The sequence below is a fragment of the Manis pentadactyla genome, chromosome 2 (assembly GCF_030020395.1).
Source record: "Manis pentadactyla isolate mManPen7 chromosome 2, mManPen7.hap1, whole genome shotgun sequence".
Classification (NCBI taxonomy): domain Eukaryota; kingdom Metazoa; phylum Chordata; class Mammalia; order Pholidota; family Manidae; genus Manis; species Manis pentadactyla.
Window position 1 is genome coordinate 85,378,917 of NC_080020.1, and position 21,763 is coordinate 85,400,679.

Sequence of the window (21,763 nt, forward strand, 5' to 3'; positions counted from 1 at the left end):
GTCGAGCCAAAATGCTTCACTTCCTAGGACTTTGGTTAAATTACTTCATCTCAGATACCTTTACAGTTTCCTCATCTGCAAAGAGGATTAGTATTATTGTACTTAGGTGGTGCTGAGGATTAAATCAGTTCAGACACGTAAAGCACCTAACTCATGCCTAGTACTAAGGGCTCAATAAATACTGTCACTATTATATCGTTATTATAGTTATTCTAACCATGTTCAATGTGAGGTATATTAATCATAATGTGTTAATTCTAATACTATCTGTAAATGACTTTAATAGGGTGGATTCAAAGTTATGTCCATAGCACATGTCATCTTCACTGACATTCTAGTGAGTTTTCTCGAGTGGGTACAAAAGGGATAGGGTAGCCTCTCTTCCATCAGAAATGGCGCTTAACACCTACCTGTCTTATCTATATCATAGCATAAACCCAGGTAAGACAATGGGAGTGAATCAGGACATGCCAAAAGATCAGTAACTGTTGGGCTGATGTACTAGGAATAAAAAACTCTATTCTTTCATAGAAAGTCCTAGATGATATTATAGAAGTTACAAAGATATATGAGTTGTTGGAGTCAAATGGCCCAGGCTTCAGATTCTCCATCTAAATCTACCTCTTCTCCACAGAACATGAAAGTGAGCTTTTATTAAGCTTCTCAAGTAAGCATACAGTATAAATGGAAAACATTATCTTCTTTCATCAATGTCTTCTTTCAGCAATTTATTTAAACAGCTAGGAATATAACATACAAGCCCACAAATACTTTACAATTATAATCCTTTATGATCAATTACTATGCATTTTCACTGTAATTACACAAAATAAAGCAAGTTCCAAAGGTTATAAATCAAGAACCTGACAAAACACTTTCAATGTGTTCTGAAAAAAATACTTCTCATTTGTCATTTTACAGGATGTTTGAAAAGCAGTCATAAATAACTCAATGTGGTCTTCTGAAGTGTAATTAATCCAGCTTAACTTCTCTATAATGTCATAAGTTCACAGACTGTAAAATACCTGAAATTTCTGCCATCACACTTGGGAGGCTGGTTGTGCCCCTTTTAGCCACTTCTGTTACTGCTAAATTAGGACTTCATTGATAACTAGACTAAGAATCAACAAGCTATTCAAAAAAAAATTGCAAATAACTGATGGATTTTATTTTAAAAAACATAGAACCCAAAGTAATATTAATCCAAATTGCCTGGTGCCAGTGAATGCATTAACCAGTCACCCAATAGCTGTGTTTTGAACTACCAAGAGACTTCTAGCTCTGTGTTCAAAACTCTTACCCTCACTTTAAGGATGAGCAGGACCAGGAACTACTTCTGTTTTCCCAGGCATGGAAAAAGTCACTTGAATTCCATTTTTCTTCCACAAGCAAATCTACCTGGCCCTATGTGGCAGGTCGGAGTCCACACGGAGATCATACCCACGCAGGAAGATAAACGCAATGAAGGAGTTATTTCAGTTACTTCAACCAAGTTGGGGTCTAATTTGTTTTTTGCATTATTAATTTTATTATTGTTTTAGAAAATGATGCAATTTATTTACAAAGACAAGCCTATAATCTTTTATCTGCAATTCTGAAATCTAGAAAGCTCTGAAATCAAAACTTTTCATAAGTTTGGTTCAAAAACCTGCTTGATTCAAAACCTGACCTAAACCCACATGGGGCCATGTATAGTTTTTATTTACCCTACTTGACATGAATTTTCATGCATTTTGATGCAGAAATATTACTGTGCCTGATCATGGTATTGCCCGTGTCTGTGAAAATCATATATAATGTAAGTAGCATGCAAAAAAAATCTGTAAATTCTGAATTCCAAAAAAATCTGGTCCCAAGTTTCAAAGAAGAGACTGGATCTCTGTAAAATCATAGCAGATATTAGATCAATATTTCCCAAGATTTTGTCCTTCCTCCCCAAATTCAGAGTTTTGCCATATCTACATACCACCTATATAATTATATTATCTAGTATTTGTTTTTAGATTGACTAACTCTTCTTTAAATAAAACCGCTTTTCAGAAACATACCTTATCCTTACAATGGGAAGCCAGTATTCCCTGTCAAAAGTAGAAGGGGATTCAGCAGACTAAAACAACAGAAACAAAACAATGAAACTACATTCTGCCTAAATACAGTTGCCTATCAAAGCCAAGAGTCTACAAGGTCTGCTTTCTGTCATAAAGGGAGATTCCGAAGGATTTGAGAGATGTTAGAGATGCAATGGTGCCAAAATGACTTTCTCCTTGAATCAGCAAAAAAGCTGAAAGAAATTCCCACCTTACTGTGTGATTCAATTTCATCTAGTGTTAGGTTGGACACCATCTCAAAGCTTGACAGTCCCCAGAAGAATTTATCCTACACTTTGGAAAACTTGCTCAGACTATGTCATCATCCTCTCTGTGTGTCTCCTCTCTAGATCTGTCACACATAACCTGCCGTGTAGACTTTCTGAGTCACTCACTACAACCATTTACAAAACTGGCCCCCAAACTCCTTTTTAGTGTAACTCTTTCAAGCATCCACGGCCCCCACTTACCAAAGGATACTGAGAGATAATAGGATCTAGAAGTGAACATGAACAAACCAAAGGATGACACAGATTTACAAGACCTCCACTCCTTTCTTCGACACTAGTCACTGCAATCATGGGTTTCCAACCAGAGGAATAAGATTTATTGTGAAAAGAAAATACATCTACAAAAGTACTTTCCAATAAACATCAGCTACATATATTAAAGTAGCTTATTGCTCTACTATGTTTCAGCCCACTCAAAAGAAAAGCTACAATGGTTTCATTTTTTTTTTAACTGATCTTTTCAAGATTTTCAAGACATACGATTTCATTACTTCCATATGTAACCACTGTAGTAGCAACTCAAGTGAAAAATTATTGCCAAAAATATGTCATTTCTCTATGAGCATATAGAAATAATATGCAATAAGAAAATAGGCTCTTCATCTTAATTTAATGCTTTGTCATAAGCAGTTTTTAGCAAAAAATTAACCTTACAGTTACAAAACTGTAAGCATTACAGTATAATACTGATAGCATTAACTTTTAAAACTTGGTAAACTCATACATCAGAGACAGTATAAAAGTAACCAAAATTAAACCCCCATCCAAAATGGCTGCAACTTTTTAATTTGTAAGGAGCAGGGCAATACTTATACAGTGCAATGCAGTAGTTAGAGCAACAGCCCTGCACTGCTTGGATTCAAAGCCCTACCCTATCATCTGTGAGCTGTGTGGCCCTGGGCAAGTTGCTTAACCTGCCTGTATCTCCATTTGCTGATCTGTAAAATACGGATGATAATCTAACTACTTCATAGGATTGTTGTAAAGATTAAATGATTTAATATTTTCAGTGATTATAAGATAATCTAACACAAAGTAAGCACTAGGTAAATGCTTGCTATTATTGTATAAGTAAAAGAGGTTGTATAGTTTTGATATTTTTATATAATTTTACTTCTTTAAAAAAATGATTTCAACCTTGGTTATAAATCCACATGTTTAAAACCAATCCAAGGCATCTGGAATGCACCAAACATTCCATTTGCTACACAAAGAGCTTTTTGAAATAAAACTTTTAAATTTCAGACTTAGCTCATGTTGAGAAATTTTGAAAAGTCCATCCTGAACATTTGAAAAACAAAGTCAAACTGCCCTTAAGATTTACCTCCAGTGATTTAAGGATGAGATCTCATGCAATGGGAGAGATTATAACAGCAGGATGAACAAAGAATCAAGTCAGACAATCAGAGACAGCGTTTCTCAAGAACAAAGGGAGGATTTCAGAAACAGCGATGTTCTAACATGATGAAGTGGACTTGGGCCAGGTTCTCACTGCAGAGTGCCTGGGGGATAAACAGTAACTCTGAGGGGATCCCCAGCTCACCCCTCTCCCATTATTCTCACTGCTTTGTAATGTGATCTCTGGAACTCTGCAAGGACCCCCTGAAGCAGACATTTTCATCAGCATTTCCTTGCTACGGTAGATGCTCTGGTTTGGTGACATGGCAGATACAACTGGAAGTAAATGTATTCTACCCAGAGAAAGGAGACAAATGGATACCAGTAAGGATGAGAGGGCAAGGTGGCTGCAGGGGCCTCCCATTTCTCTGACATGAACAACTACCCCCAAATAGAGCAGGAAACCATTAATACCTCAGACCAACATAGGGCCTCTGCAACCTGATTTCTAATGAAACCCAACTCCCCCTCAAAAGCAAAGGGCCTTGAAGGTAAAGGAAAATGTGGCCTTCTTGATTGGTTATGTGAGAGATGCCCACCCAGACACAAACAAACCCCTTTGCCGACCTGCTGCTGACCCAGCCTGGTCCACTCTGAGCACCAAGCTGTCACCTGCCAGAGTCAGGAGACCACCTCTTAGTCCAGATATTACTTAACATGGCTGAGTAGGTTGGTTTGCTCTTTCATTCTTTTGTTTGTTCATTCATTCACTCGTTCATTCATGGTTTGTTTTTTATATTTTGGTAAGAAATAATTTTTAATCTTTTTCTTCACTATTATAGTGTAGCATTCAAGGGAAATATAGCTACTATAAGGTGGCAAATCTGAGAAATCTATGGCAAGAGTTTTAAAAAGTGCATTAGTCAAGGTACAACTTATTAACATACACATATTCCATGTTTAACATGAACATTAGCTTTGCTGTGAATTTTCCCCCCTATAATATGGCCTGAGTTTGTAAACAGTAGTTCTAAACTGGGGGTGACTGTGCCCTCAAGGTGACCTTTGGCCTCTGGTTTGTTGTGGCTGTCATGGGGGTAGGGGTATTATTGGCATTTACTCATTCATTCATTCACTCACTCACTTCCTCTCTCTTTAATTCTGTTTTGCTTTAAACTTACAAGTATATGAACACAGAAGGATTTATTGAGAATAACTAACCCCACAAAATGAGAAAGACTGATTTCAGAGTTCACTTCGCAGCACTCCACTGAAACAGTGCCCGTCATGGTCACCAATGGCCTTCAGGTCTCAGGGCCCCCTGCCGTGACCTAGAGCAGCACAGCCATCACTCCCTCTTCCCCTTTTGCCTCCAGGACACCACTCTTCCCTTCCTGGCCCTTCCTTCTCAGTAGTCTTCATCTTCTATATTTTGGCAGATTACGGTGCTCCAGGGTAAATCCTCAAGCCTCTTTTTCCTCTCTACCTCTCCTTCCCTGATCATCTAACACAGCATCATATGATTATGATGCCTGAACTTTCATCTCCAAACCAGACCTCTCCCCTGAGTAACATTCTCCTAGATATCTCTGAGTTGTCCAGCAGCCATGTCAAACACAGCAGGTGCAAAACACAACTCTCGATACTCCCTCCTACACCAGCTCCTCCCAGTAAATGACAACTCTGTCTTTGAACTGTCTTGACTGTTCTCTTTCACAACCAAATGGATCCACAATCTGACCTTTCCTCATCACCTACCCTGCCATACCAGGGCAAGCGGCCACCATCTCCTGCCTAGACTACCGTCTCTAACTGGTCTCCCTGCTTCTGCTCCTCGCCCTCCACAGCTTATTCTCCACAACAGATGCAAAGCAATCCTTTTACAAAAGAAATCAATCAAATCATGTCATACCTCTGCAAAATTCTGGCTTCCTATCTCATTCTGAGTAAAAGCTGAACTTTACCACAACCTAGAGTGCCTTACTTACTCAAATGGTCCAATTCCAACAACAGGATGTGGGGTTCCTACACATCCAAGCAATTCTCAGATACCAGCTGGGTGTCTTATAATTCAACTCAATTCTAACAAATCTACATGGTTTAGCATTTGACTCCACAGGTTAAGAGTTTGGTTCTGTAAAACTACACCTCCCACCCCAACCTCAGATGCCAGTCACAGGTCATCCAGGTTTACCTGTACTTCTGAGCAATCGGCTATAAATCCAAGGTTCCCATGATACCTCCTTGGGTTTGAATAATTTGATAGAGCAGGTCACAGACCTCAGAGAAACATTTTACATGCTACATTACTGGTTTATTTTAAAAGAATACAACTCAGGAATGACCAGATGGAAGAGACACATAGGCAACAGAGCTTCCCTGTTCTGAGCTCGCCAGTCTTTCAGCTCCTCCATGTGCTCACCACTCTGAAAGCTTCCCAAACTGTCCTTTCAGATTTTTACGGAGGCTTCACTACATAGGGGGTAATTGACTAAATCTTTGCCCATTTGTATTGGAACCATCTTCAGTCCCTCTCCCTTCCCCAGAGGGCAGGAAAGCTCTAGCCCTCTAATCACCTGGCTGGTTCTCTCGGCAACCATCCTCCATCTTTAGGTCCCAAAGTCATTTCTTTAATATAACAAAAGACACCTTTATCACTTTCATCAATTAGGGCATTCCAAGGGTTTTGGGAGCTCTGTGCCAGAAAAGGGACAAAGACCAAGTATGTATTTCTTATAAATCACAATACCACACTCCGGTAACCTGCCCCTCCCTCCCCTCAGAGGCCGCCTGTCAGTCACTCCCCTGCAGCCACACAGGCCTTGCTACTCTGCACCTCAGGCCGTGGGTGCTCTGTCCTTCCAGGACTGCTCTTACCCCAAATATCTGGACATCTTGCTCCCTTTCATCAGTTCTCTACTCAGATGTTATCAAAGAGGCTCCCCTTGACCTTTATAGAAAACTGCAACCCCCTAGCCCTGCTTTATTTTTCTTTATACCATATATCATTACCTAGCATAGAATGTATTTATTGTACATTGTGTTTCCTTCTGCTAGAACATAAGCTCCATGAGGACAGTGACCTTAAATGCTTTATTCAGTGTATTCCCAGTGCCTAGAACCATGTCAGGTACATAGCAGATACTCAATATATATTCTCTGAAGGGGTGAATACTTTCTCATTAAGAACAAAACCTTTTTGTCACTTACAGCTAACAGAATATTCTCCTGAAGTCTGGTAAAGTTCCCTCAGACTCTGGAGGTTTTTTGTGTGTTGGCTAGCTACTCAAGGAGAGTTATTTCTACTCCAGGTAGTGATAGGAGTGTCACTTTCTTATTTCTCACATTCATTCATTCATTCATTCTCTTCTTCAAAGCTTACTGTGTCTGTTGACTGCCAGGCACTGTGCTACCTGCTGGGCCCTGCCCAGCACCCTTGGCCTTTGTCTATAACTCTTAAAAATATCCACAAAGCCCAGTCATTATGGACCATTTCCAGAGGGCCCCTGACAAGCCTCTAGACAGCCACTAGCCTCTGAGCTCTTCATGCCTGTGCCTCTGTGCATTGTCCTACCACACTCCGGGGATGACTTTACTTTGCTCCTCCTGGTAGGGCAAGTACCTTGCTGATTGAGGTATGAACTAAAAACACATTCTCCCATTGTGCAGACCATCACAGATGCCAGATGCTTTCTGTGCAGCACCATTCAACAAGCCCACTGGTAGCAGTAGCCCAAGAATAACCTTTTAATCTCTTTAAAGTATCGGGTAGGTTTTATTTTACTAAAGGAATATTGGGATGATCAGGCAGATTTGCATAGTCAAGGTCCTGGGCAGAAGATGAGAAAAACATTAAAAGGGAGAGAGTAGATGCAAAATATTAGGTACTCCAGATGTCAGCATCTATTGAACACCTGTTCCATACTGTGTAATTATACTGGGTGATCACTATTACAGCTACACTAATACAGTGCTTACTATGAAGCAGGCACTGTATGATTTCTATACATTAACTCATTTGGTCCTAAAAACAATCTGAAGTTGTACCATTTATTATTTTCATTTTACAGATTAGGAAATGGTGATGCTATTTAGGTACTCCTCCAAGATCAGGCAACTAGCAAATGGCAGCTCTAGGCTGGCATTCTTCTGGGTAGTTCAAAGTATTTTACTTAATAACTGGGGTTATTGAGTATCCTACTTGAACTCAAGAAAATGGCATTTGAACAATGTCTGGTATTTTCACATTAGGAAGTCTCATTAATGTGTTACAGTACGACTTGTGCCCAGGTGTGTTTGTTCACTCCCTGGGACTCTGTTATCTGCTTCTGGAAATCTCCTACTAGAATATAACAGTGAGAATCTTGCTGAGAAAATGTCCATAGAACAATATGTATATGATATCATTTTGTTTAACCACACAGCACGCAAGTCATGAAGAGAAAAGACTGGCAAGATTAGCTAAGACATTCCCTGCTATCTCTAGGTGATAGAGGATAGATGGTATTTTCGATTCTTTACTATCTGAAATTTCTAGGTTACCAACAATCACCATCTTTATATCTAAAATGTGAAAAAAAAACATGTTCTAAAAATGTGCCTCATATTAAAAAGAACAGCTGTGCAATCTCAGACAAAATGATAGTTTATCAATAAATCAATTGTATCAGAAAATATTTGTGTAAATGTATTAGCTGGAAATGTTTGATCCAAGGGTGCATAGTATTGTTGTTATCCCATCTGCCAACCCTACTCTCTATAACATGAAGTGTTACAGAAATTATAATTTATAATTTCTACAAAAATGGCTTTGTAGGCTAGAAAGTTGAGGCCCGAAGAAAGTGATCAATGCACCAACATTATTAAGTGATAGAATCAGAGCACAAACAGTGCTGACATACCCTCTCCTGCAGCACATGATCTCCTAAATTCCCAGTTTCTAAGGGGACTTTGCCAAATTCTGAAATTTACAGTTTGTCCTTTCTACCAATGATCTGAGTGTGCTCCAGAATAAGGAAAAAAAATCCTTCAACTAGTAAAAATATTCATTTTCAGTGGTAAACTGTCACTTATCTCCTTGCCTATTTTTCATCTAAGATTCTCTTAGGATTTTCCTGATGTTAGTCTTGGCCTGGAAAATCTCTTGGCCTCTATCATCTGAGTTGGACTTGAGGTTGCAGAGAGAATCCATCCCAATTCCAAAATTATCCTCAGCCCAGGAATTTCCTGTGGGTCATATGTAAGCTAAAGTTACCCTGACGATTCAAGTCCACACCAAGACGTGTCTGGGAAAACCCAGGGAACCTTTGTCTACCAAACTAGAGCAGTTCTAACATCAATCCAAATGTCCAGTTCACCCTCAGACCTCTCCTCACCCTCCTGGGATCCCATGGAAAGAAAAGTGGGCCCTGGGATGAGATCAGGACTTCCAACCAGTCCTGTTAGCACCAGGAACAGCTAAGGATGAAAGCGAATGGATTCTGGAGGTGCTGAAGTGAGAGCCGTTTTTCCAGCCCTCTTCCTGGAACAGCAGTTTAAAACCCTTCTAAACAAGTTACAACTTAGTAACTCTACAACCAGATTCTAAAAGAAGTCCTATTCTTCTGTTTTCCAAACCTAATTATCAAACTTACTTAAGAAAATAAGCCTTTTCCCTCATAAAGCACTGACTACCCAAAGGGAGGTGAAGAGAGGGAAGAAAGGAAGAAAGAAAATAAAGTCCTCAGAAAATAACAATTTTGCTCCAACTCTTTCCAAGTTCTTGTTCTTCATCGTAGTAGCACAAAGTAGCCTTCAAGAGGATGTATGTTTTATGTTTGAAAAAGAACTCTCAAATGTGTAAATAACTTTTGTGCCCTTGCTTCTTCCCTCAAGCTATGTTTAGTCATGTGTGGTGTGTAGACTTTGGTGTGATTAGATTTAATCAGTAATTCCTTTCCTTCTTGATGCAGCTCTCCAAGACCTAAAGCAAATTAGTCCATAAAAAGGAAAAATGGGCAAGCTGGGAGAAAAACACTAATACATTACACAAACACCAGAATAAAAGTGAAAGACCTCAAATAAAGTGGCAGGACTTTAACAAGACCACTTCAAGTGACTATAGACAAAAAGTATAAACAAACTGATCAGGAAGATGCTCCTGTATGTCATCATCACAAGAAACTCTGAGTAATTCAAATCCTAAAAGACATTTGCATACAAAACTGATTTTATCTACTTCAAAAGGCACAGCACCTACCTCTAGAGCCATATGTATTTGGCTCATATGTAGCCATATTTCCTTCCCCAGCTTAATACACTAAAAATAGAGTTCTACAACAAGAACTCTACTAGCAAAAATATTCTCCATTGAAATATACACTCTTTTGTTTATCTTTTTATTAAGGTGTAACTGACATATAATATCAGTTTCAGGTGTACAATGATTTGATGTTTGTATACACTGCAAAATGAACCCAATAAGTCCAGTTAATATCCATCACCATACAATTTTTTTTTCTTGTGATAAGAACTTTTAAAACCTACTCTTTTAGCAACTTTTAAATGATACTCATTTGTTTTTTATGTGTCCTCAACAAGAACATTTTGAATGAATGAATGAAGGCCCACACTGCCTGGCATTCCTCCAAACTGTTCTGGCTTTCTCCTAGGTGGGAAAGTCTACTTGATTCCTGAGTCCTGCTGCATTATCCCAAACCACTCACCCCTGGGCTGGCTGGCATAAATGAGAGCTGGAATGAGATTTCTCAGAGTTCATAACTAGCATTTTCCTTTAGCAGAAATAATGGAGACCAAAGGGACCAGGCAACGGGCTTCCCTGACTGTGGCGAACAGTGTGAGGTAGGCCAGGGGCTACTCTCAGAGTGGGTGGGCTTCTCTCATTCCCATCTGGGGCTCTGAAGATGACCACCCTGAGGACAACCCTGCCAAGCACACTGAGTGGGAGAGCAAGGTCAGGCAACAGGGTCGGCTCCAGCTTTCCTGGGCCACCTCCAGTTGCCTGAGTAGTAAGAATGGATCCCTATGATCCCACAGGCCTCTGGGAGGAGCAGGAATGACTAAGTAGAGCCCTTATGGCCCGCCAGGGCCCCTCCATGGTTGAAGGAAAGGTAAATGTTTTTAGGGAAGTGCCTGAGCCAGTGGCCAGGGTCAGAGATTCCAAGAATTCTGTAGCATGAGAGCCAAGGTGAGGCCAAGTCAGTTGAAGAGAAGCACCAGGTCCTGACTAACACCAGGGCAAAGACCTTGGTCACAGATGCCAGAACACTCAGTAGTAAGACAGTCATGCCTTGGGGAAGGGTGCGGGCCAGCCTATCCACAGCAGAGACTACAAGGACCCAGGGGGCATGCGAGGATCGGCCACTGCTGCCTCCTCCCTGCAGTCAACGGCCCCCCACCCTCTCTAGGACATCAGTCACCAGCTTGGCCAGGAGGAGGAGGAGGAGGAGGAAGAGATCTCGGAGACTGGATGTTTTACTTAGAGAGACAGCAGTTACCAAACATGACTTTTTATTACTGCATCAGACCAAGGTTTTTAAATTAGACTGAAATATATCCTTTCTCCTCCCCACTGCTTAAAGGATAGGATTTCCTAAGAAAGATCAGCTCTATTAAAGACAAAATAAAGAAATAAAGACAAAATAAAAAGCATCAGTGTAGTGTGACTAAATCTGCACCATAAAACAGTTTAAAATACTTACTGCCTGCTTTCTGTGACCCAGGCAGTGCAGGCATGAAAATGGTTCCGGCAGGCTCCATCTGCAGGGAACTCAGCATCTTAGGGTAACAGACATTGAATAACAGCTGACATACAGTAATGAGAGTACTGTTATAAAAATACACACAAACCGGATTGGAAGAAGGGTAGAATGATGAGCTGGGAAGGAAGGAATTCAGGGAAAACCTCCAGAAAAACAACCCTTGAGCTGCAACTTAAAGGACAAGCTGGAGATTTCTAGTTGGAAGTGGAAGAAATGTTGACCTGACTTTGCTAAAACATGAAAGGGGAAGGGAAAGGACTTATGGGAGGCTTGTGAGGACAGCTCATAGAGCGGAAGGAGTTTCACACCCAAGCCTGGAGAGGGAGGCATCCGGGCAGCAACAGGGCCTCAGAGAGGAGAGCAAGGGCCTGCTAGCAGGATCCTATCACACGATGTCTCTTTACAGATTTGCACTATTTCCTCCTGCCACTGACTGGTTTCTCCCAGCTAATGGCTTCCGCTCCCACCCTTCTGGCACAGCCTAGAAGGAAGACGTCTCCCTGCCAACTCCAGTTTGAAGAATCCAAGGAAGGGCTCCTATTGGGCAAGTTTGGGTCATGTGACTGCTCTGGGCCAACAGCTGTGGCCCAGCAGAAGGGGTGACTGGCGCAGCCTGGGTGGGATGCCCAGCTGTGGCATCCAGGAAGGCAAGGTCACATGAGAAGGTGGTGGCATTTGGACCCATCGCCAAAGCAGTAGAGGGGCCACACTCTAAAGAGGGCGAGTGCTGCTCACCAAAGGGTAGGACGGTGCTAAGCAGGAAAAACCAACCATCAAGGATGGCACAACACTTGGCAACACTCTACACGTCTGTGGATGCCTAGAAACCAACAGTACCCAAGCCTGGCCTGTTTTCCATCACTCTGATACACTCTATGCCTGACTGCCAGTTTGCTTGGAAGGACCGTCAGCCTGTTAAACCCCATCAGTTTCCCACAGGCTGTTGAAATGATGCCCTCAGCTTGAACTGTCTCTTCAGCTTGAACTGGTCTCTTCACCTTGAACTTCAACAGTAATTTGTCCTGACTTCTCTTATGGGGCTTATCATTTTCTGCCTTAATACGTCTGAATAAACAACCATTGGTCCTTCCTCCAAAATGGAGGAGTCCCCCAAAACAGGGTAATAACTTGGAGTATCACCTCCCTTCCACTTAGAGACCAAATGCAGAAATATGTCTTGCCCAAAAATAGCCCAAAATAAAGGAAATCTGTTCCAAATATGTGCGAAGTATTTAACTAAAGGGAGCTATGAGAGGTATACAGCTATGTTGTTTAGCAAAGAGCTTGTAATGAGTCTCCTTTCCTCTGCTGACAAAGGCCGGCCCCCAGGCGGTCTGAAATTGAGACTGTTCTGCATGTGGTTAAACACGATCTTCATTTCAAGCCAACTAAAGCTCAGCAGGTTTTGTCACCTTTAGGAAAATGCTTGTCTACCTTAATAAGGTTTTTTGTAGTGACTTATTTCCCTTATGGTGTTCAGGGAAATTTCTGGACTGAATACATACATGCGCATGGATGTGTAAGAGTGAATTCAATGAAAAAAGGAAGGAAAGGAGGATGTGTAAGTAAGAGAAAAAGTAAGCCCATGAGATCAGTATAATTTACCTTTACAAATTATCAAACCTTCTGAGATGTCACACCTTTAATACCTACTGTGTTAGGGGATTGTTTTTTCAGAGTAGGTACCTGTCCTTCCAACACTAAATGAGCTCATGAAAAAGGCCAAAACAGTGGTCTCGTGATCCCTCTCTCTTTCTCTGTCTGGGACAATCCTGTGCACTTTCAGGATACATGGGAAGCCCTCCCATCCCATCCTTTTCCTCAGGTCATTCTGCCCCTTCCTCCGCTCACTAAGCATGCAGGGCTCCAGCCACTGTCCACCTGTTTCCACCCAAATGGTGGTGTATGGCAGTATTATACCCAACATGCATACAGATGGGTCAAGACCTAGAAACAACCCTACCACCTTGCTCCTCCAGAGTTTCCACTACCACCTCTACTCCTAGGCAAAGACTCACAAGAGAGGGAGGAAGAAAGATGGCGAGACACAATGGCACCTCCTGAACACAGGTAGTTACCCACTGAAGTTCACCATCCCTTACTTCTACGAAGAGGTGATGAAACATACTGGGAAGAACAAAACCTCTGAAGCCAGTGTCCTGGCTGTAGGCCTGGCTCTGCATTTATTGGCTATGGTCTTGGGCAGTTCATTTCTCCTCTGAGCCTCAGAGCCCCCACCTAATAAATGAAGGTGATAACCACATCTAACATAGAGGTGTTTTACAAGATAACAGATGAAAAAGACCTACACACATCACTCACTTATTCACTAGCCTTCCTTGTTCTACCATGGTTACTTTTCCCTGCATTTCCTGGTATGCCCTTAGGAAGAACTTTAAAACTCTCTAAGCCTCAGTTTTCCCACCTGTAAAACAGACATAACATCTGTCCTGTGGAACTATATCGAGAATCAGATGTTTGTAAAGTGCCTGCTACAGCTTCATAAACAGTGGTTATTATGTTGAATGAAGGACCACATAAAAGTTACCTTACCTCTAACTACAGAAAATTTGGTGCTATCTAAGCTCTCCAAGATTGTTACACTTTCTGATAGGCATCATCTTCCTTGGCAACTATAGACTGGTTTTGTATCAGAAAAAAAAAAAGGCAGCACTCTCTCACACTTTGGGCCATTAGAGAGGCAGTTGATATGAGCTGGAGGAGGACAGAATGAGAGGTGTGTAAGGGGATCAAAGGCACAAAGAACAGAACAGTTCAACTTTTCCTGGGTCCTGATGATTGATATTAAAGAGTCTATAAAGAGTACTATAAAGATTGAATGATAATTATAAGAAACATATGTAAGCTCTAAATACCTATTTTTTATCTTTGATTAAGAAACATTAAATTTCTTGGTTGAATTTGCTATTGAAACCAACAAAACAAAGATCCAGGCATTCCTAGAGTCCTTGAAGCAGAACGGTCATGGACTCTGGCCCACTCCAATCACTAACCACTAGGCTCCCAGGACAGCTGGTGCAAGGATTGCCCATGAAATGACTATGGGCAATTTTTGAGAATCCCAGGAATATTTTTGGGGCAGTTTGATTTTAACTGCTTCCACCACTTCCTCTAGACACGGTCACTTCCAAAGGCACTGCTTCTAAGTTATTTCTTTTTCTCTTCCCTTCTGAGGGCATGAGGTTAGGTAACACTAGATTCACTTTTTAGTTGATAAAAGTATTGGTGAGTTTCTGTTAGATTTCCTCTTATTACCAAACCCTCTAAATGTTCACCTCTCTCTAAACTAGGTACCTACTGTGTGTGTGTGTGTGTGTGTGTGTGTGTGTGTGTGTGTGCACATGTGCATGTTTACCAAAGAATAGTGATATAAGGACAGGAGGGGAAATTAAAGGAAAGAACACTAAAAAGGAAGTCAGGAGAGAGAAAGAATAATACAAAGTAAAAGAATATTTCTGAACAAATATATGAGGTTTGCTAATAAGCCAGAAATTCCAATCCTTCAAAACTTCCTTCAAGTTTCCTGGGTGATCCAAACTTACATTCTGAGAATGATGCTGGTGATGATTAGAAGGAAGGAAACAATGAAGAAAAATTCAGTCCACCTTAGTTGTACAGACTGACAAAAAAATAATTAGGTCATCCTTCTAAGAGATAGAAACCAGAGGTCTGCACAAACTGCCCACAGGGTTGAAAAAATCAGGTTTATTGGTGTTTCTTCCACCCCTGTGAGCAGGGACAGGATCTGTGTGGTCCTGCACTTTGCCCCAACCACCAGAACAGTGCCTGGCACTCTGGAAATGCTTCCTGAGCACATGAATAATTCCCCTTCACTTCACCCATTTTGGCCCCATCATCCTCTTCTGCAAAATGAGGTATTTGGACCAGGTCATTTCTAAGGCCTAAGGTTCTGGGACTCTATCCACCTAACAGTGCGACATGACCACCCAACCTACTTTTCACACTCTCCACAACTACATCATCATCAGTTAACAAAGAAAGGAAGTGGGACCCTTCTGACAACGGCCCCCCTCTGCTACCAACCACTTGTCTTTTGTTTATTAGCAGTAAATAGTTAATCATTTTCATATCCCAGGTACCTGATTTCACTTGAATCAAGTTTAATTTATACATAGCTATGTTATGACTTTCTGCTGTGGCTCGAACTGGCTGTGCTCCAACTTTGGATTTCAAAGGAGAATGTGATTAATGCGTTCTCTGCAACTCCACTGGACTCTCAAGGTTCTCCACTGGCCTCCTAATCATTAATCCCATGTCTCCCCAGGTTGTTATGCTACCCAGGCCCCCAAGAACATAGGCATCCAGTCAGCCAGCCATGCAATATAAATACAAAAATACATAAAGCAGATATTTTTATAATCTATATATATTGTATATCTAATTATCATATTGATATTTATATAATTTATAAAATATATTTCATATCTATGTAGCAATTATTTTATAATCTACATAATTAGATATCCCCAAGTTTAACTGGGGTAGAATTAGCACAAAGATTTAGTAGTCTTGCAGGACTGCTACCTGCCCTGAAGAAGTTCTCAATGAACAAGAATAACATTCATTCTAAAGAGAGAGTGACTCAGTGGATCTGCCCTCTCTGATGTTAAAAAATATATATATTTTTTTTAGTTAGTTTCAAACTTAAAAGCTGAAAGAATAGCACAGAGAACCCCACTATATGCCTTTACCCAGATCTACCTACTGTTAGCATTGTAACCGTTCTCTTTCTGCATCTAAGCTTGCTTTCACATGCACATGTTTGTGCTCAGACACATTTTTCACCCTGAACAATTTAATGGTAAGTTGAATTTATCATAACCCTGTACCCTAAAGAAGAAGAAATTTTAAAATAGTACACAAGGAAAATAGAATGTTGCACAAAACTGTCAGGTCCCCAGTGACAGAATTTCAAGGATGGCAGCTGAGTAGCCCAGGAGATTTGTTCATGTTGAAGCTTCTGCCAGCCCTAGAAGGCCAACCCATCTCATTGCTGGGGTTGGCCTTGATTCTAGCGAAAAAGCAAACACACACACACCTCTCTCTTTTATTTTAGATGGAAGGGAAAAGATCCTTGAAGGAAACCAGGTGTATGTTGACAACTGTCAGCCTCCCTTTTTCTCTGGGAAAGGCCTGGTGAGATGTGGCAAGTCATTCTGCTCTAGAGGACAGAGAATTCTGCTCCCCAAGAACAATTCTACAGAGACAGCCAACTTTTATAACTGCCTCTTTTGCTTGGAAGCTCACAAAAATGTTCCTTTCTCCTTGACTTAAAAATATAACCACGTAAGCCCCTGCACAAGACAGGAGATAGAAAGGGCTACTCACTACATTGTCTGAGTAAACCTCAGAAGACAACCATCACTGCCAGGTGAGCCCGACTGACGATATGCAACCCTCAGGCCACCGCCCATGGTGCCCCATCACCAACTTGTCCCTTGGTTCCCAAGGTCTGCTCCACAGGAGTGGGTCCCAGGTGAGGAGACTAAGTGGTGTAACCCACTCCATTATTAACCATGCTACGAATAAGTGGCTCTTCTTCCTGTGGAGGAAAGCATTTTGCAGAGTTTGCAATAATTATTGTTAGTAAACCTCTTAATACATGACTGTATTCCCTGGAGATATTCAGGCTTTCTTGATGAAGTTACATTCTTTAAATTCCTTCCTTTGGGCATCTAGAAGGTCAATAAAATCATACAAAATAGAACAATTTTCTTAGGTATGAAACTTAAAAAAAAAATGTAATACACATTTGAAAACTAAAATGCAAAAGCAACAGAAACCGGGTCTCAACACATGCATAGTTCTCTGTATAGCCCTCAAAAGCCAGACTCAACAGGTCTTTCTATTGTCAAGGTAACTGATTAAATGAATCCAAAACTTTCACCTTGAGCTAAACTCCCTGTTTTGTGTTTTTAAAGAGTGTTGCACATGCACAATATAGCACAAATGTAGATTCAAAGTGAAAGGAACATGAGAAGAATTAGTAGGTTTACCTCAAAAGCCTACCTTTAAACTATTTAGGTAGTGAGAGTTTTATAAAGACGTGTATAAACATGTACTTCATCAGAAAAGTCTGGCAAAGCAACAAGGAAAAGGAAGGTTAGAATATGAACATGCCTGGCTTGGCACTGAGGGAAGGAAAAGATCCCACATCTACCTTGTTTGGATGCCCTCCGACGAATCTTCATTTTGGGGAAGGAAGGCCACGAGTAGTTAAAAGGTGAGTCGGAGTCAGAATCCATCTTTTTGTTTTGATGAAATCAACAGATTCAACAGTAGAGACTCAGGAAGAACTCGGGGGCGTCCCCAGCCAGGAGGCGAGTCTCCCGTGTGATGTAAAAGGAAGGAATGGGGCTGGGTGAAAAGCTCGTGAACACCGGGAAGGGAGAGGCAGTAAATGTTTTGCTTCCTCAGGGCGTTCAGGCATGTAGACCAAGAAAGAGGCTGTAAATATTAAAGCCAAGCTAGGGAAGCAAAAGGAGGAGAGGCAAGCCGCTGAGAGTCGCACCGGTACATCGCAGTCCAGTTACTCAAAAGGTCACGGAGAGCAAATGAATCATTAACTCCCCTCTTCTCTTGCTGGAAATGGAAATAAAGAGGAAAGGTAACTTTGAATTGAACGAGAGCTGCCTGCAATTCAAGCAAAGCCTCGCTTTGTTCTGGAGCTAGAATATCGTTTCTCAGAAAAGCCACCCTGTGCAGTGGCAGATAAAGGTTGAGGTTTATGTGTGTGGACAGCCAGAAAGCTCAATACACAGGCAAATAAAGGCCTTCATACTCAGGGTAGGGATTTTTCCAGAGCAATCTATTCTTTATACCATTGGCAGCTTTAAGCTTTGGCAGTTTTTCAGATTCTAGGGCCAAAGCAGCTGTGATAATTCATTTAACAATCCTGTCTCCCCATACTTTCAAGCCTAAAGTGGTGGGAAATTTTAAATTTATACAAAATTGTACTCATCTCCTTAAATTCATGCAAAGGCATCTACTATTTACCACAATTGGGACCTTTTTCTTACATCACCACCAAGCCTGACTGTCAGTCATAAGGATTTGGATGCCTTTAGAGCTCTGATCTAAATCTGCAGTCCATTTCAATAGAGCTGGTGACTAATTTACCACAAAACAACAATTCTTACAGTCTCCCAGAACCACTCTCTGGTAATTAGCATTCAGCAGAAGCCCATTAACTGCCTCCCTGTAAATCCTGACAGTGCTCAAACGTACTTCCTTACTCCCTACGGGCACGCAGATAATATATGTCCAATATAAGCTCATGCACAGCCTCCAAGATCTTCTATCTAGTAAAGTATATCCCGCATCTCACAAGGGAACCTCTTTTAAGCATTTCTCTTTGTAGTAGCCATGGCAAGAAGTACTATGCTTTGTTTTGTGAGGTCTGATGCCCAAATAAACTAAAGGAGAGTGGAAACAACATGAGGATCTGTTCAATCCTGCAGATTTGAAACATAATATGTGTGTTAATTAACATCCATCTCTTTATTCAGTTAATTTCCCAAATTGTTTCACTATCATGCCCTGCTGTGTAAAAAAAAAAAAAAAAGTTGTATAACCTGCTTCATGATAGCCCATCCTGTCTGGGTAGGGGTTGGGTGAAGGGTGCAGCCAGAAGTGGAAAAAGGAGAGAAACCACTTAATTTCGAACTCAAATCAAAACCAGAATTACACAAATCATTACTGTGTTTTTACATGGTTTGCTACATAAATATACAACTAGAACACAACTAGAAGATAGTTGCAAGCATTACAACTAAATGAAAATAAACATTAATATATTGTCTACTTTGTGGCCTTTTATTTGAAGAAGAATTACATATTTTTCTTAATCAGCTGGGTGTACTGTAAGGATAAATTACTCTCAATCTTTATAACAGGTAAGAGTTTTAGTCCATATAGATCTGGAATAAGAAAATAGATAAAATCTTGTGGTTGGGTGTTTCCATTTATTCTCAGCTTCATGGCTTTAAACAGCACTAGGGACACTACAGGCATGTGCCGAATGAATGAACAATTTACACTTACTAGTCTCAACCTGGAAACAATCTTTACATGACATCTGTAGTATTTTTAATATCCTTAGGTTGAAAATATGTATCTTAACAAAAAGCTATAAGAAGTCTTGTAAAGTGCTTAAAAATATATTTGTATTTTATTCATCACAACAGTATGTATATTTGAAAAAAGGAGCAGTGCTTATGGGAGAAGAAAACCCATTGTTACCTAAGGCTAGAGGAAATACCTGGGATGTGCCTAGATCCACAGACCCCTGGGTGCCTCTGAGATGTCTGTAGACCAAAGAAAGGGAACCTCCACTAATGTAGACAATTCCCAACTGAAATGAAAATGTTAGATCAGGAGATAGCTATCTTTCTCATTCTTGTGCACTGTGAAGGTTTAGAGGTATGCAACTAGGATAAATTCCAAGTCAACAAACTACTGGGGCCAGCTGCTGCTCTCCTGACCATCAGTGATAGAGCAGAGGATCTTCAGGACAATGCAGACAAGGAAAGATGAGAGAACTTTGTAAAATGCATATATACTAGTTGAGGTGCCAGGTAGATCCATCTTAATCTAATTTTCCACAAAGCACAGTCCTTGTTGACCTATTACATATCAATTGACTATTGACATGGAAATTGACAAAACTACTAGAATTACCCAACCAGTACATGTGAGAAACCCACCTAACAGAGGTGAAAGACCCAACAAGACTTTCCAATCTCATTTGCTTTATTATTATCAACACTTTTTTAAAGAATGCAATGATTTCTACTGACCAGTCATAGACAGTTCAGTTAGCATATAGAGTAAAGCAGAAAATACTGTGCTTGCACAGTCACAGTCCTTGTTATCTTTTGGCCAGCTCATTCTCTTGCTCACCAAAGAACTCTTCCTGAATGTGGGTCATTTATCCTTGTTTTCTACAATTGACTTTTTTTTTCCATTGTGCCAATATGATTGCATTTAAATTAATTCAAGATGTTTTCTGCATCTCATTCATATTCAACAGATTAATTTCTTTGCTTTCATGGGCTGATTGCAATTGCAGTTGGCAGAATTCAGTGATACATCCCCAAAGCCACTTTCTCACCAGATACCATACAACCATTACTCTGTAACCTTGTGAATGATTTCATCAGTCTTACTCTGCCTCCTTTAATTAGAAACTCCTTTACTTAGAAAATAACCTCCATAAGGTCATGATCTTTCAGAGCAGCAGCTGCTGCTGCTGCCCTGACATTTCAGCTTTCCGGAAGACTCTCATGGAAAGGAAGCTGTCCTCAATTCTCTTCATCGAGACACAGGTCACCTACCTTTCAACTTTGATCAAATTAAACCTCCTTAGAAGGGTATTTATATTTTTATTTGAATTATAGTATTTGCACAGTTTTCTTATCCTCCAAATTTGGGACCCCAAATACCTTGAGGGTGAGAACTGTGTCTAACATGTATTTTTAAGGAGCCACAAGCTGAAAAGAAAAATTATAGGTTTTTGGAGGTATATATAGACTCAACTAGTGGCTCTGTCATTTATTAGCAGCCTTAACCAAGTCACTCACACTTTCTGAGCTTCAGTTGTTTCATATAACATGTGATCATAACCTCTACTCTCCAAAGAGTTGTAAGGATCAAATGAGATTCTAACAATAAAGAAGTTTTCAGTAAGTTTTAGCTTAAATATTAAATATAAATAAAATTTCCCTTTCATTATATTTCTCTTCTACATTATAGACACTAATGTATTCTTAACTGTACTTTAGGAGTAATAGCTTGATTTTCAAAACTGAGACATGGCAATGTGCAAAGTTCCAAGAAAATCACACCAAGATAGGAAGAGGAGAAGGTTCGTTTTGCCTCTCTCCACTGTTTGACAATCAGAGACTACAATTTTTAACACTACTAGACACCAATCCTGGAAAAAGTCATTGAAAACTGCAAGAGGAGGCAAGACCCCTCATGCCAAGACAAGCCTGTCCTGGAGAACTTCACCAGTACAATGATACTTTAATGTAGTCTTAGGCTCTAACATTAGGTGAAAACAGAAATGGCCAAAATCCCTTGCACCATGTCATCTCTCTGAGTCCAACACGAGTAGCTCTTTGCTGGAGAACGTCATCACTCTGGCTGGGCCCCAGCGGAAATGGTTGGCCTTCACCGAGAGGCTTTGTCACATGGAAAACGAGGAACTGTAAGAGCACAGCCCTTTGCACACAGTAAGGGGCAC

General features: G+C 40.6%; 1 protein-coding gene across 4 annotated transcripts in view; it reads right to left on the reverse strand.

Annotated features, from left to right (window-relative positions):
* ARHGEF28 (Rho guanine nucleotide exchange factor 28) overlaps positions 1 to 21,763 on the reverse strand; it is a 309,233-nt gene that overhangs the window by 115,225 nt on the left and 172,245 nt on the right. The window contains exon 1 of one of the 4 annotated variants that reach the window (XM_036886064.2): positions 17,678 to 19,049. The exons of the other annotated variants lie outside the window; for them this stretch is intronic. Within the exon in view, the coding sequence (XP_036741959.2) occupies positions 17,678 to 17,762 (85 nt within the window). The 5' untranslated portion in view covers positions 17,763 to 19,049. Of the gene's footprint in view, positions 1 to 17,677; positions 19,050 to 21,763 lie in introns of those variants that run through there. 4 annotated transcript variants of the gene reach the window in all.